This window comes from Poecile atricapillus, chromosome 6 (genome assembly GCF_030490865.1).
Source record: "Poecile atricapillus isolate bPoeAtr1 chromosome 6, bPoeAtr1.hap1, whole genome shotgun sequence".
Classification (NCBI taxonomy): Eukaryota; Metazoa; Chordata; class Aves; order Passeriformes; family Paridae; genus Poecile; species Poecile atricapillus.
This window is the reverse complement of record NC_081254.1, coordinates 5,909,006-5,924,155: the sequence shown is the minus strand read 5'-3', so window position 1 is coordinate 5,924,155 and position 15,150 is coordinate 5,909,006. Positions and strand designations below refer to the sequence as shown.

The 15,150-nt window shown below is 45.8% G+C and overlaps 1 protein-coding gene across 1 annotated transcript; it reads right to left on the bottom strand.

Moving 5' to 3' along the window:
- Positions 1 to 23: 23 nt before the first annotated feature.
- CHUK (component of inhibitor of nuclear factor kappa B kinase complex) lies at positions 24 to 15,069 on the bottom strand. Its single transcript, XM_058841270.1, has 21 exons — positions 14,914 to 15,069; positions 14,750 to 14,844; positions 13,171 to 13,285; positions 11,644 to 11,713; positions 10,906 to 10,994; positions 10,561 to 10,650; positions 10,247 to 10,371; positions 9,741 to 9,848; positions 9,311 to 9,446; positions 8,378 to 8,572; positions 7,905 to 8,007; positions 6,818 to 6,941; positions 6,205 to 6,356; positions 5,285 to 5,346; positions 4,256 to 4,365; positions 2,841 to 2,890; positions 2,624 to 2,720; positions 2,074 to 2,221; positions 1,587 to 1,726; positions 914 to 1,010; positions 24 to 306 (listed from the first exon to the last, which is right to left on the bottom strand). The coding sequence occupies exons 1-21, from the start codon at positions 15,067 to 15,069 to the stop codon at positions 280 to 282; spliced, it is 2,289 nt and encodes a 762-aa protein (XP_058697253.1). The 3' UTR covers positions 24 to 279.
- Positions 15,070 to 15,150: the final 81 nt, after the last annotated feature.

Below are 15,150 nucleotides of genomic sequence, written 5' to 3'. Positions count from 1 at the left end.
GGGAGTGACCAGGCCTCAGTGTGTGTGTGTGTCTCACCATAGTTTATTATATATACACGCGCTATACATTCCTGGGGCTCACGGCAGCGGCGGGCCCTGCCCGCACCCCCTAGCCCTGAGGAGGCTCCACGGGCCGGGCCCAGGCCACTCCCTGAGGGGACAGCCGGGGGTGACATGGTGATGTCAACAGAACCCCGCAGTGTCCCACAGGGAAGGCGGCCGAGCCCGCGCTCAGCACACAGAAGGCACTTGGGTGATGCAGCACCTCGGCTCCTGGGGCTACTTCAGCCAGCTCCAGTCGAAACTCTGCAAAGAGTAGCAAAAAAGGCAAGAGAGCGCAGGGCCTGGTTATTGGATGTGTGTCTTGTCTGATGAAAAATCAGTAATTGCCCGCAGAAAGGAAGCTCCCAGGAGTTAACACAATGCAGCACAGCACAGGAGCCAGGCTCACTGAGCCCTGTGAGTGCATTCTAGTTTGGGAGATGGTGGGATTTTCCCAACTGGTGGCCAAAGGATGAGTGCCTCCTCTCTCCTCTGAGGAAAGGCTGAGAGAATTGGGATTGTTCAGCCTGGAGAGGAGAAGCTTCAGAGTGACCTAACTGTGGCCTTCCAGGGCCTGAAGGGGCTACAGGAAAGATGCAAAGAGACTATTTCCATGGGCCTGGAGTGCCAGGAGAAGGGGGAATGGTTTCACACTGCCAGAGGGCAGGCCTAGATGGGATTTTGAGAACGAACACATATCCATGCACATCGGCACAGGGTGCCCAGGGAAGCTGTGGCTGTCCCTGAATCCCTGGAAGTGTCCAAGGCCAGGCTGGGCTTGGAGCATCTTTTCCCATTCAAGGAGTTCTCCACATCCCCACCCTTGGGTGTCTCCTGAAAGCCAGGTCCTGGCAGATGCACCAGCACTTACCATCATGCTGTTCTGCTCCTGCCTGACCTCCTGCAGAATGCTGCTGAAGAGCTCGAGGTAATTCACATTCTCCCGGATCATGTCAGCAAAATTTTCCCTGCAGGAAGAAAAAAGCCCTAAGGTGATGGATTTCAAGCACCAAAAGTAACATCCCCATCAAAAGGTGCCCCCTCACCCCACCTCTTTCTGGGGGGAGGGAAAAAAAAACCCAAAAAAAACCAACAACAAAACTGAAACCAAACAACCCAAAAAAAGTGATTTGTAGTTTGTGCAGTGATAGGTGACACAAAAACCTGCCTGGAGCTGGCAAGACAAAAGGGAATGGCTTCACACTGACAGAACACACTGGAAGTAAAATTGTTAACGAAGCCTCAGCTCCAGACAACTCAGAATGGACTGAGGGAGCTGAAGAACCAGCTCCAGGCCCAAGGAAGAACGTGACATGCATTAAATGGATGGCACAGTCCTTTAGCAGTGCATGTGGAACTGGCTCAGAAATAGAGAGGAGAGATTTCTGAATAAAGAGTTCAACCAGAACTCTTTATACCCTGATTTTTTAGCGCATTAGTGACACACAAACTCCCAAAACTTGTCTGTGAAGGATAAAGCCCCTGAGATCCTGAACCAGCCAGGCTGAGCTCCCTGCAGTGGCTGCTCCCCCAGCAGCTCATACCCATCTTCAGGAGCTGCCAGCGAGGACAGAGGGTGAGGAGCTGAATTCCCTGAGGAGCTCTGGGGGAGCCACGTGGCTGCTGGAGTTGAGGCTGTTCCTTCCAGGCTAGAGCTGACCAAGGATCGAGAGGAGCTCTGAGTCTGGAAGAAAGAAATTCAGAAGAATTTAGGCGTAAATGTTACGTGAACAAGATTTGGGATTACACATGAGCACTGTTGGTAACACAGACACAGATGTGGGAACCAGGAGATGGCTTTAGGCACTGTAATTAATGCAAAAAAAGCAGAGTACTCTTTAAAACACTTTAAACTAACCAGGAAAGCACCTATTTAGTTTCTGCTTTTACCATCTCAGACTGCCCTTCTCTGCAGGAAATAAAGCAAACAACCATGGTGTGGCAGCTACCCCTTTTTGCTGAGTTTACTTTGACATCTCCTGGCTCGTGCAGTGGAAGGAAGTGCAAACAAATAGCCCAACAGCTACTCACACAAGCAATTTTCAGCAAATGCCATATTTCCCTTTGTCTTTTTCCCTGCATCTGCATCACTGAGTTGTCAGCTTCCTTGATGTTATTTAGAGCCACTTCAATCTCAGGGAGCAGGTCAATGATCTTCTGCTTGCAGCCCAAGAGCTTGCTGGAAGAAAAAAAACAAACACAAAGTCACTTCCCAACACATTCTGGCAAAATCAAAAGCCCCACCTTTCAAGATTCAAGATACTTGAAAAATTAATGTACAAATCACTGTGGTATCTTCTCAGCTCTGTAACATTACTGCTTTTTTTTTTTCCTGAAGATTTGAATTCCAACTTCCAACTGGTAGAATTTGCCTCATTTTTAAGTGAACTCTTGAATGCTAACAGTCATGGTTTTTAAAAATTCAGTGGAAACTCAACACAGAGGAGCAGAATTAATACTATGAGAAAGTGGATGGAGCTTTTTGGGCTCTGACCTCTATGATTTTCCCTATCCTTTCCTACTACAAAGCTCCAAATGCTGCAAGCTGGATCTGTTTGGGTTTTTTGTCTGCATCAATTACCTGAGGTGTCCAAAGAGCTCCTTGAGGACTCGGTCCTGGCTCTGTACTGTCTGCACAATGATCTTCACCATGTCTGTGCTGTCACTGTAGGCATGATCTGCAAGGGCCAGCAACCACCATGTTAGTAAATCCTAACAGCAATTTCTGAGTTTCAGTTCAGAACAATTAATCATGGGGTAAAAGTGTGAATCAGCCTTTAAATCATCTTCTCCCATACCTGGAGGTCGTGTTTTCAATTGCTTGTACAGGTCTATGGCTCTCTGCTCCCTTTAAAAAGAAGAATATGATTCAGGCAGGTGTCAGCAGCCAGGCAACTTAAGAAAAAAAGCACTGCAGTGAATTCAGACACTGAACCTTCTCCTACAGCTGGTACACAAACATGACCTTTGGAACACAGGGATGCTCTTTCTGTGATGGAATCCAACACTTGCCCAAAAGCTGTCTCTCATTTTCTCCTATTATGCAATTTATTCTCAGAAAACCACACCAAGTGGAGCTTATTTTCCGTTTCAAATCTTCACATGGCTCAGCTGTATTTTCTTTCCCCTGTATCCTTAATTATCCAATTTCATTTCTGAAACTGTGACTGCACAGCTGCCTGAGATATTCTTGTTCCTGTTCTGCATTTTTTGCCTGAATTTTAGTGATATTCTGTAAATGGAAAGAGACAGCTGCAGCACAAGCAAGACGACTGTGCTTTTCTTCTTCCCATGAAATGTTACTTCTTCCAAGTATTTCAAAAGCAGCCAAACTGAAAACTTCCAGCCTTGAACAAAATCCTCCCTGTTCTAAATCCCAGTCTGTCAGAAACAAGCAGCAGTTTCCCAGCTCTGACCCTGGTCTGCAGTGGTGGAATTGCTTAAAAATAACGTTTAAAGAGGCATGATCCTGATTAGTTTGAGCTGCTGCTGCAGGAGGTGGCTTCTCCTTTGCACCACTTCCTCCCCTGTGCACCAGTTCTGCTGCAACTAACCAGGATGAAAAGCAACTTAGCAAAGAGGGAGGGGGGAGAACATGCCAGAAGCAGGCACATTTCCTCCCTGAACAGAGTTGTTCTGAAGAGCTCTTATTAACAGATTTAATGGCTGTTCAATACCTCTCTCTTAGAATTGTCACTTGTGCTCTCAGCAGCAGCCCAGTAACTGCTTCCTATGTCCTCTCAAGATCAGAAATGCCATTAAGCTCTTTCATATTTTAATACTTTCAAAAAAAAAAAGAAATCAGCTTTCCAAATATTCAAGTACCCATGAGATATTCACCCCTTGATTTGAAAATACTGAAGGTATTTAACAGGGTTTTACAACAATCACATAGTTTTCTCACTCAACAGTAAGAAAGTCACTCCTCTCCAACACAGAAGGTAAACCTCAGCTAAGACCAAGATTTATCTTAGCCTTGGCTCTTGTAAAATGAGGTTTCATAGTTCAGTGACAGGCAAGCATCCCACAAGTGGTGAGATCTTTCCTTTCACAAGCAAAATGATCTCAAATCAACCGTACACTGCTCTGTACTTGCAGTTTGCGTTTCAAAATCGCCAAGGGAACCAGCAACAGGGAGGGGAGAAAACCCCTGAGACACTGAAATACACAAAATCCAATTATATGCAGTAAAAATGAGAAGAACAGAACTTACAAACTCTCCATGACCTCTCCTTGGCGCCTTGCATACGGACTCTTCTGCAGCTCCACGATTTCGGTGTGCAGAGCCATGATCTGCTCATCCAGGTAGCCAATATCTTCAGCCTGAGGTGAAAAGTGGGCACAGATCAGACTGAAGGAGAGCAATCAAGGAGATAAAAATCTCCAGAACACTTGTTTGGATAATGGGCTAAACTGCCTGGAGAGTTTAGGACACAAAAAAGCTCTTTGACACAACACTGCTACAATAATTGAGGTTTTTGTTCTCAGTGCATGGTATCACCCACAACCACACCTCTGACCACCAACACTGGCTGAGAAAAATCAGTTTCTTCATAAATCATCTCTCTGGATTGCCTCCTAGACAGACTAAGATATGCCTGTGTATAGAGTGAAACATTTTCCATTCCTGACAAAGGTGTAGGGCAGGTGGAATAACAGAACATGATTCTCATGGTCTGCCAGGTAAATACTGGGTGAGGTTTCTGGTTGTCTGGAAAAATCTGGAGACAGCCTTGAATGATTGTGCTAGAAGCAGCCACTCTTTTATCCATTCCTTAGGTAATAAAAAAGAGATGACTAATTTAAAACTCATTTGCATATTTGCTTGCAGCATGCCAGTAACTTATGTCTGTACTCCTCAGTGAGGTCCTGGAATTTTGAAATCGCTGCATGGCAAGTGATTGGTTTTCAGCCACAGCAATGAGAATTTCTGTGTGCAGGAAGACTCCTGGTCCATAGCAACACCATTTCTTTTGGGCAACAAGTAACTCATCTCTGCGTTCCACTTTCCTTTTTAGAGAGCTGAGTCTGGTGACTTTTGTTGTTTTTGTCCAAATTCATTTCAACAACTCGGTGACAGGAAACTGTGTCTTTTTTAATGCACCTGCAATGATATTCCCATTCCCACAGCAGGCAGGATATGAAACACAGAAGGGACACAGCAGTGGCACAAATAACACATTAAATTCCTGTCACAGTCTCCTTCACACAGAAATAATTCAGCTTCTTTAGCATCCCCTACCTGTGCACACTGAGAGGCTTTCTCTTCCATCTCCTTCCAGGCTTTGAGCATCTTCTCTGAAGCTTAAGAGAGCAGCATTGTTAATTTAAAAAAATAGACATTAAGACACAAAAATAAAGCAAGACCTGGACTTTACCTATATTGATGTAATTTGAACACAAAGAACATGATGCTGAACCTCCCAGCAGGAGTCATGACCCAGAGATCCCAGAGCAAAGCTGCATCTCTGTGCTCAACCTTAACTCACACACAAACCCTTCGGTAGGATTTCACTGCTTGAAATCACCGGCCTAAAACAACTCTGAGTCCTCAAACTCCACCATTAAGCTCAACAACTGCCACTTTTGATTGAACACAGACTGTCCAAACCCAGTTCACAGTGTCTTTCCATTTTCCATCATCATCCTTCAGCCCAGTCATCATTTTTGACTCAGGTTGCATTTTTTAGCCATATATATTCAAACTATGTGTAAATCTTGCTGTTCTCTCCTCAACACTGTTTCTGGGACATGAAACTGCAGCTGGTGCTTTTTCAGCCCATCTCTCATCCTGACAAATGGTTTCTCCTGACAACAAGCACAGCAGCTTGTTAGCACTGTCAGCAAGTGCAGAAGCTCTGCCCTCCACTTAGTGCCCAGTCACAACTCCAAATGAATCAGACTCTGAATGAATAAATAGCAAATATTTACATCACCAGTACTATTAATGTTCCTGTTTTCTGCTCTCAGGGAAGAACAGCTGACCACCTGTCTCACTGTCACTGAAGGTCTCCAAAAACATTCTGGTTTTTATCCTCCTGCCTTTGCTCCTGACAAACTCTTCTCCTGCACCTCCCCTAGGTAAAATATACCCACATAAAGATGCTGAGCTCCTTTATAGGATGACAGGAGACACCCAGACAAGTATTCCCCAATACCTACATATGCCATAAGCCATCTGGTCACTGTATCTCTCCAGGTCGAGGCGAATGCTCTGGTGGAAGAACTCCAGCTTTGCTTTCAGCTGCTGGGATGCTGACACCATGTTGTTCTTCATTTTGATCAGGTTGGCATTATACCGAAGGAGGCTGAGCCTAACAGATGGAACAAGGACAGCACACATTAGCTGGAAAGCCCACCTGGACTTAAAAAAGAGGAAATTCTGTTATTCTAAGGGTGACTGAGCACTGGCACAAGCTGCCCAGAGAGGTCATGGAGTCTCCACCCTTGGAGATATTTGAGAGCTGTCTGGATGTGGTTCTTTTTGAGCAAGGATTGGGCTGGAGGACTTCCAGAAGTCTCCATCAACCTCAGCCATGCTGTGGGACTCTGAATATTCAAGTGTTTTTTGGTTATTATCAATGTCAGGCATTACCCAGTACAATTCCTGGAGTGGAATAAGCTCCCATCCCAAATACATTTTATAATGTAAAGGCACAGAACAGCAGAGGGCTGTAAAACTTTGGGGAACCAAAACTCCCTGAGATGCATGATTCCAGGCAAACAGACCCCGTGCTGGCATAGCACTGATCCCTCTGAATGAGAGACAACTCACATGGCAGCTCTCTGTCCCTGGAAAAGCCTGCTGTAATCCTCCTTCAGCCCAATGACGTAGTGAACCGCTTCTGCCCACACCTTGCGCAGCTGAGGGATCGGCAGCTGGATTTTGCTGTCCTGGACTGAACACAGAATAAACACAGTGCAGTGACAACTCTGGAAAAGGACAGCATTCCTAATTCCTGCTTCAGGTGCCTAGGAAGCCAGGTAAGTTCTGCTCAATTTCTAGGTGATGCTGCTGAAGCATGCATGAGCTTCTCATGTCACAGCTCCCCAGGTATGTGACCGAGCAGGTAAAACCTCGTGGGGGGTTTTGACCAATAGAACTCTAAAGCCCAAGGTAGCAAATTTAGTTGCTCTGCTTAATCCATTGATACTGGTCACTGTCCTAATCTGTTTCATCTGAAAATCTCTTCAAACCTTTTGTAGGTTTCCTCTCAGATTTCCTGATGTAGGTGTTTAAGAGGAAAAAATGAAGCTGTGTTCTCACAGAGACGGGAACTATCAGCACACTGGGGTATCAATAAACATGGTGTAAAAAGCCTTTGCTACAAGAGATTCAGCACAATGGTGCCATGCAATGAGATTCACTAGAATAAAACAGCCCAGAACACAGAAAAACCTGAGTGACACTAGAAGATGAGGAAAACCAGTGGAGACAGGCCAAAGAAAATTAAGTTACTGAACATGCTGTAACTGCATGTCACAAGCTATTTTCTTTACAAGCAGTATCCCAGCAGACATCTCCTGTCCCCTGACACTACTTTTCTTTCCTAGAGGTACACAGTCATTCACACAGATAGAGATTTATGATAAATAAACCTTCAGAGAGGTTTTTTAGGTCGTGCAATGACTGCTGTCATCTCTGGAGACAAGCAGGGCAAGCAGAGAAGCAGCTAAACACAGCCTAAAAGCAAAAACTGTTGATGCCAGGGCTATGTCATCAGGACAAGGTGTTAGGCTGCTTCAGGTTCTTAAATGGTTCTCTTTGAATTAGACAAAACCCTTCAAGACAACACACAGGGGTTTATAAAGCAAATTTCATTTCATTTTGCATGAGAACAGCACTTCTCCAGCACACTCACCAATGTAGTTGACGCAGTCAGACAGACTCCGAGAAGCAAAGGGGCCATCATAGACAGTTTTGCTTTTATCAAACAAATAGACCATGTAGCTGTCCCAGCCTCTCTGGGAAGAAAAGAGAATATAAGCAAGAGAAACCCCAAGCAGCTCCTATTAACCCAGTACATCATGAACTAATTATTGTGGGCACTCCCTCTTACCAAGATCCTTAAAAAACTTACTTTGCTAGATCCCACAGGAAGACAGAACTCTTTGCTAGCAATTAATTTAATATTTAGGCATAATTAATATTTAATATTAAATATTTATTCTGTACAACTACAGAAACTTGCTTACATTACCCAATAAAAGATCTTTAGAGTTGCTACATTTACAGAGCAAACTGTCTCTTGTGGGAGAAGATTTAAGCAATTTATCTTCCCTAAGATTTTAAATTCTCTGAGAACACAAAAGATACAAACAGAATCCTTCTTACCACGCCATCAATAACACACTGGGAAGCAGGTTTCCGAGGGTCCAGGCAAATCCCTGTTTCCAACAGCAGCTCCTGATTTCCAGTGCTTATTCCAGTTTCAAACTCAATGCGATTCTGAAGGGAATGAAGGCTTTCCTCAGGATGCAAAAGGAAAGACACAATCTTGGCAGAGGTCATGTTTAGGATGTGTACTATCTGTAAAAAGAGGACAATAGATTACAAATCCTTGGATATCAAAGACAAAGGTACACAAGCCTGGGACGGAGCACAGAGCAGAATGAGAGCATCATTTGGTTTTACTAACCAAAATAATCAATTCAGGAGTAAAGCCCCACATAAAAAACTCAAAGCCTGGGCCTGTAACTTTTAATGTCAGAGAAAACCACAATCCAACACACTAACACCCTTCATAAGCCCTGCTGCAGCTTATCACATCAAAATTATCCTCCTAATTCTAAACAGGCTTGCCTTGGCTAGTCTGACTCCAGCAAAGCTCAAGTAATTATCTGAAGAGGAAAAATCAGGTGAATGTCACCTCTGTTCTCCTACAGAATTACTACTACAGTACATGAATACACCTGGAGGGAACAGCATCCCAGGGAAGTCTGGGAAAACTTATTAGCAAATAATAAACCTTTATTTGATCCTGGCAAGCCCTTTCCAGGATAACAAACAGTAATACAGGGTTATCCTTCTAATCCAAATGTAAATCCAATGTAAAGCTAGAGATTAATATTGCAGGAGATGTTTTCATCTCCAATATGTACTGGACTGGCTGTATATGCACTCACTTCCTGATACCAAGAAAAACAATTTCTCCTGACCCTGGAAGCTGGATGATGTCAGGATTACAGCTTTGCTCTGCTGAACACACTCTCTGACCTCTGGGATGCTTTCAGAAGGCCTTTAAACCCAGTAACAGCCCCCACTCACCTTCAGATTCAGTATGTGATCCATTATTAGGAAACACCTCGGACGACTGGTCTCCGGATCTGAACCTCCACCCCTCTGCTGTGGATCCCAATTCAGCATCAGCTGCAACCAGTTCTCCATGGGTTCTACAATCAAACTAAAGCAGAAAGGCTGTAAGGAAGGGGAGGGCTTCACCAGGCTGAAGCAGCCCAGCTTCCTGGGCCTCTCCTTGTGTGCTCTATTCAACAGGCTCTATGTGGGCAACGAGCACCACAGAGGCCAAAAAAAGAGCCACTGGCTACAGGCTATCCCCTTAACAGCAAACAGCAGCTTGCTAGGAGCTTGAAACACTCTGGAGAAAGAAGGAGGAGTTCTTAATACCTGGGATAAAGGAGGAAGAGCCCTCAGTTTAGCAGACCAGAGCTGTCCCCTGTAATGAGGACACACGTACCTGCAGAGGCTGTGAGGCTGCGGCAGGTGGGTGCTGAAGCGAACCTCCCCATTCATCTCTTCAGAGGCAAAGATGTGCTTTGGGTCCTTCTTCTTGATTTTTTCATGCCTGGAAAATAAAACCCTTTGTGTATATACTGGGGAGTGTTACTTTTGTAAGGGAGCAACCAAAGACAGCAAGGAAGTGCCAGTGTTCATCAGCTTTAGAAAACAAACATCTTTCAGGACAAAGATGCCATTTTCAATCCACCCAGAACATTCCCATGTGGAAGATAGGAGCCCTTTCAATTAACTCTGCCTCTGGAAAGGTTTACCTCTTCTCTTGTTCTAACAGAAACCCAAGCTTCCTATTTTTTTCTGTTTCAGAACCACCCTTTTAAAAACCAAGCAAACATACACTCCAGGCACAGCAAGACAAGCAGAAACCTCCATACGCAGCTTGAAGTCTTTCTGCACAGTTTTAAATATTAGCACTTCCAAGCACCTCTTCCAGGAAAAGTGTCTTACCAGGCAAATGGCTGTAGATTATGTAAGAAAGGTCTAAATCCTGCAATGCATTCAAACACCATTGTCCCAAAGCTCCAGTAATCAACAGTAACCGAGTAGGATTTGTTCTCAAAGAGTTCTGGAGCCTAAAAACAATCATAAAAAGACACTCTGACTTTTCTGCAGAGACAAAGCTGTGTCCAGGTGTGGCTCCCTGAGAGGGGTCACCCTTGGGACAGGTCCCCAGGATCTCCATTTTTGGAGGTTTCAGCCCTTGCCAGTGCCAAGCCAAAGCTGCCCTGCCCCAGTGCTGGTGACACTAAAAAAAGTCTTACCAGATATTGCAATGTTCCAACAAATGAAGTGCATAAACTTCCTTGATCCAGATCCTTTGCATATCCCAGGTCTATTATTTTGTGAACAATCTGCAAACAGTTTAAACAGTTCATCAGAAGAGCAAATGCTGAGGGAAAAAAACACCAAACAACACAAAATCTGCTCAGTGACAGTCACAGAATACTCTCAAGAGGAAAGCCAGATCGGAAATTCTGGAGAAATTCCATGACAAAGCTTTGGCAACAGTGTTAAAAGCTTTTAATAAATGTAGTTAAGTTTTCAGTCCAGTTCAATGTGAAAACTTCCAGAAATGACAGTGGAAACACACTGACCACCTGACTTACCTTCCCACCTTCATCCTGAAGAACAATATTTTCAGGCTTTAAATCTCTGTGTATAATTCTGTTCTCATGCAAATACTGGATACCAGACCCTGAAAGACATGTACTTGATTTAACAGAAAATAAAATTCACATTGATTAAACATACATCTGATAAAAACCTAATGCTGGGGGGCAAGCTCCCAGCCTTCCACGATTTACCACCACTCACATCTACATTTAACAGTTTCCAAACCTGTGTTTCTACTCCACTGCATTTTCACATCTTTGCAAAGACATGCCAAAGACACCCAACTTATTATGAAAAATAAACAAAACAACATTCTGGAAGGGGAACAGGGATAAAGCAAGCAGAGTTGCTCTTTATTTTAGGAATTCAGCTGGAAGCCCTCAAGAGCACTGAAAGGCCAGAAGTCCAGACCAGTATTCTAAAATACTTTCTCATGTCAAAACTAGCTCTTCCTACAAGCAGTGACAGATTATCTGTAAGAGAATTAAGAAAACAAGGAGCTTTCCTAGAAAATCTTTTTCCTAGAGAAAAATTTCCACTGCCCTTTATCAGACAGCACATCCCTCCCACAGTGCCCAAAAAACAGGTACTTTCCAATGGGCCTGATTTTTTTTTAATACCCTGTTCACTTTAGTTCCCTTTTCATGGTCAGCTGAAAAAGGAAAATACCACTACACTTAAAAAAAATAAACAAAATAAAAACCAAACAAAGGAAAGCATTAACTACATACCAATGTCACTAAGCAGAGAAAGGATCTGACTTTCCTTCAGCCCACAGCAGTTTTCTGGTTTGTTCAGCAGCTACCAAAAAAAAAGCGAAAGATGTTCAGATCCACACTTGCAACAGTTAACAGCAAAACCCAACATTTTCCATCCCCTGTTGAAACTATCCAGCACAGTTCAAGGATCACTCCAGCTGAACGGGACAGTTGACTTTGTACAGTAAAATCATAGCAAGAAAACAACTCAAGCAAACCAAAAATTCAGCAAGCAAAGGGGTAGGAGATAAAGGCAGGGCCACAGGTCTGCAGGCAGGGGAGGCTCCTCCTCAGCACTGCCTTAATGAGCTGTCAACAAAAGCAGCTTCAGCAATTTCTGACTTTTACTGCAAACAAGACTTTATGAGATGGCTGAGGTGCTTCAGCCCTCACAGTGGATTCACAAGGAGAAATTAATAATGAAGTGAAACTCAAATAATGCCAAACAAAAGAAAGATTTTAAAAATACAATCAGAAATAAAAAATATTATGTTTTTTTCTTTCCTTTAAGGGACAAAGCAGTACAGAACATCAGGCGGAATGAAGCATGTTACTTCCTAAATTGTTTCAGCAGCAATGCCACCACACCTAAATATTCATCAGAAACGAAGTGACCAAACACTGCACTGCAAGTAGAGCTAATTTCTCAGCCAGTCTCTGATCTACCTTCAGGGAGCCTCCAAACTTTTACTGCAATAATCCAACAGCCAGATATCTCTGAGAACACGGCCAGATGCCTGTGTCTGCAACTCCCAGATACTTTTTCACATATGCCCCTTCTTTTACTGTGACTTAAAACCTGAAAGTGTCTCTTGGACTGTTTTTAACAACTCAAAACCACATAATGAGATGGGGTTACTGCATTCACCCACTGCTCACATTCCCCAGGCCTGTTTAACACCAGTAACAAAATCTACAGAAAGTGAGTTTCCTGATCCCATAGATGAGGTGATTTCTAAGCAAATCCTGACAGGGATTTGCTGTTTCACCCCTACAGAAGTTGCTGCTTCCTGAATCCAGACATAATGGAAAGGGAGCATAAACTCTACCAGGTTATGAAGCCACTGCCTGGGGAACTCTGAAAGGCTCCTTTATTTTTGGGTGTTGCCCGTGAGCAGACTGGCAGTTCCCAGGAATAGCAAAGGTTTAGAATCCCTGGAGGCCCCAGTCCAGGCTCATTCCCTGTGCTGAGAGCAACACTGGATACATGTGAATCCAAACCAGTCACACTGAGCAGACAGAGACACAGCAGCTGCACTAATGCTAAAGCAGCTTCATGAAAGGACACACTCTGCCAGGATGAAAGAGTATCTGCCCTTGGGTTGCCCTCTGGTTTCAAAAACACAAGCCTCATTTCCCACACGTGGCTTTTTCCCACTCTACGTTTACTTCCTCACACCTGTACCCAAAAAGAGAAGCACCACAGAGCAGACCTGGTTACAGGAGCAGCACTAACACACCTCGTTTGGGTTGTTTTATTGAAAGCAAAGCAGGCGTTACCTTGCGGAGGTCACCCCCCGAGCAATACTCCATGGCCAGGAGAGGGACATCGTTAACCAGGAAATTCATCTCCTCGGGAACCTCACAGGCTCTGACCACGTTGGGATGGTTCAGCCTAAGCACATGGAGAGCTGGATGAAAACTCTGACTCCTCTCTTGGGAGAATGAGACAACAGATTGCCAGGCAATCACGTTTTATGTTCCAGAGACAGCTTCTGTTCCCCACAGGAATCCTTGCTCACTCGTCAGGTGGTACCTACCAGTTCCCAAATGTATAAAATCCATACCTCGGGAATACATGAACCACTGATGAACAAAAATGATGTCTCAAAGCCAAGCTTTGATGATGAGGATCCAGACTCAAGTTCTGAATGCTTGCACAGTCCTGGCAAAGTCATTACGTGTGTGTGTGTGTGTGTGTGTGTGTGTGTGCTGCTGTACGTAGGAACAGACTCCCCCTGGCCCAAGTGTTCCACAAGAATCCCTTAACACCTGTGTAACTGCACCAGGCAGGTGAAAGCCACATTCAGAGGAAAAAAATTACCTCTGCAGCTGAATTCAAACAGCTGCTTCCTGACTGTCTCTAATACATGCTACTCATGGGAATAAATTACATATCCAGAAGGAAAAGAAGGCAAATTATTTCTCTCTACACCTTCCAAAGCCTCTGGACGCCAATGCAAGAGCAGCTTGTGACTCAGTGTCTGTTTTCAGCAACCAAATCAGACATCACCAAGCCTTTACTTACAAATTCAAGTTCCCTGGAAATGGTTTCCCCCATGTCATAGCACATGGTGAGGAGGGTAACAAAGTGACAGCAGGAGCTCAGAAAAGTCCTGAACAGGGTCACTGCAGGCCTCAGGGAGGACAACTCAAAGCACCCCTGCTCCCACCAGTGGGACAGAGGATTTTCTGCTCCAGGATCACTGTCTCTCTCTTTCGAGAACAGTTCTGTGAGACCCAAACACCCAGAGGCAGCCCCCACATTCACGAGACCAAAGCTGTCCAGGCCTGTTTCACCTGCTAGAGAGGGAGGGTGGGCAGCACAGAGTATGGACTTTCTCACGAGGAAGTGTAAGGAGAATTTATTCTTTGGATTCGGCAGAGTAACAGAAAAAAAGCAATTTCAGGATCCCCCGGTTGCTAAATCAAAAACAAAGGTACCGCAGGGTACGGGAACATGTGGGTGTTCCCAAGTCACAACATCAAAACTCAACCCACAGGGTGGTGTGAGTTTGGAGGAATTTCGGATGAGTGAACAGCCCAGGCAGCACAACAGGGCAGGGGGCTTTGAAGTCACCGACTCCCGAGCCAAGGCATGAGCTGGGACATCGGGATGAGAGATAAACCAGCACAGGCATGCCAGGTGACAAGAGATCCAGGGGCTGCCCCCCGGCGGTTCCCACTCTCAAGCTGGTCCAGCAGCCGAGGCACCAGCTGTCCCCACAACATCTCCCGGCCGGTCCAGGGGCTGGCTCCCCGCACTCCCCTCTCCCGGCCAGTCCAGGGGCTGACCCCCGCCTGTCCCCTCTCCCCGTCTGTCCGGTGCCGGGCCGGGCCGAGCCGTGCCCGCACTCACTTCTTCATGATGTCGATCTCATGACACCAGCGGTCCTTGTTCTTGACGCTGAGCTCCAGCCGGCACGACTTGATGGCCACGCGGTCGCCCGAGTCCTGCGGGACACAGCGCCGTCAGCCGCCCCGGCCCGGCCGTGCCCTCCCCGCCGCCCGGCCCGGCCCCACCTGGTGCTGGTACAGGCACACGTTGCCGAAGCCGCCGGTGCCCAGGCGGTCGCGCATCTCCCAGGGCCCGCAGCCGCCGGCCGGGTGCCCGCGCAGCGCAGCGCCGCCGGGGGCCCGCTCGCCGGCGGCGGGCGCGGGGGGGCCGCCCCGCTCCATGGTTCAGCCGCTCGCTCCGGCACTCCGCCTTTATTGCCGCGTCACCGCCCGGCGCCGCCCGCGCCCGCCCGGGGCCGCCGC

Excerpts from the sequence above, each read along its gene's own strand:
- CHUK (XM_058841270.1), bottom strand. The coding sequence starts at position 15,069 with ATGGAGCGGGGCGGCCCCCCCGCGCCCGCCGCCGGCGAGCGGGCCCCC. Across the intron at positions 10,651-10,905 it reads TTCAGGATGAAGGTGGGAAG|ATTGTTCACAAAATAATAGA; the intron begins GTAAGTCAGGTG and ends AACTGTTTGCAG. Across the intron at positions 5,347-6,204 it reads CCAGATGGCTTATGGCATAT|CTTCAGAGAAGATGCTCAAA; the intron begins GTAGGTATTGGG and ends TGCTCTCTTAAG.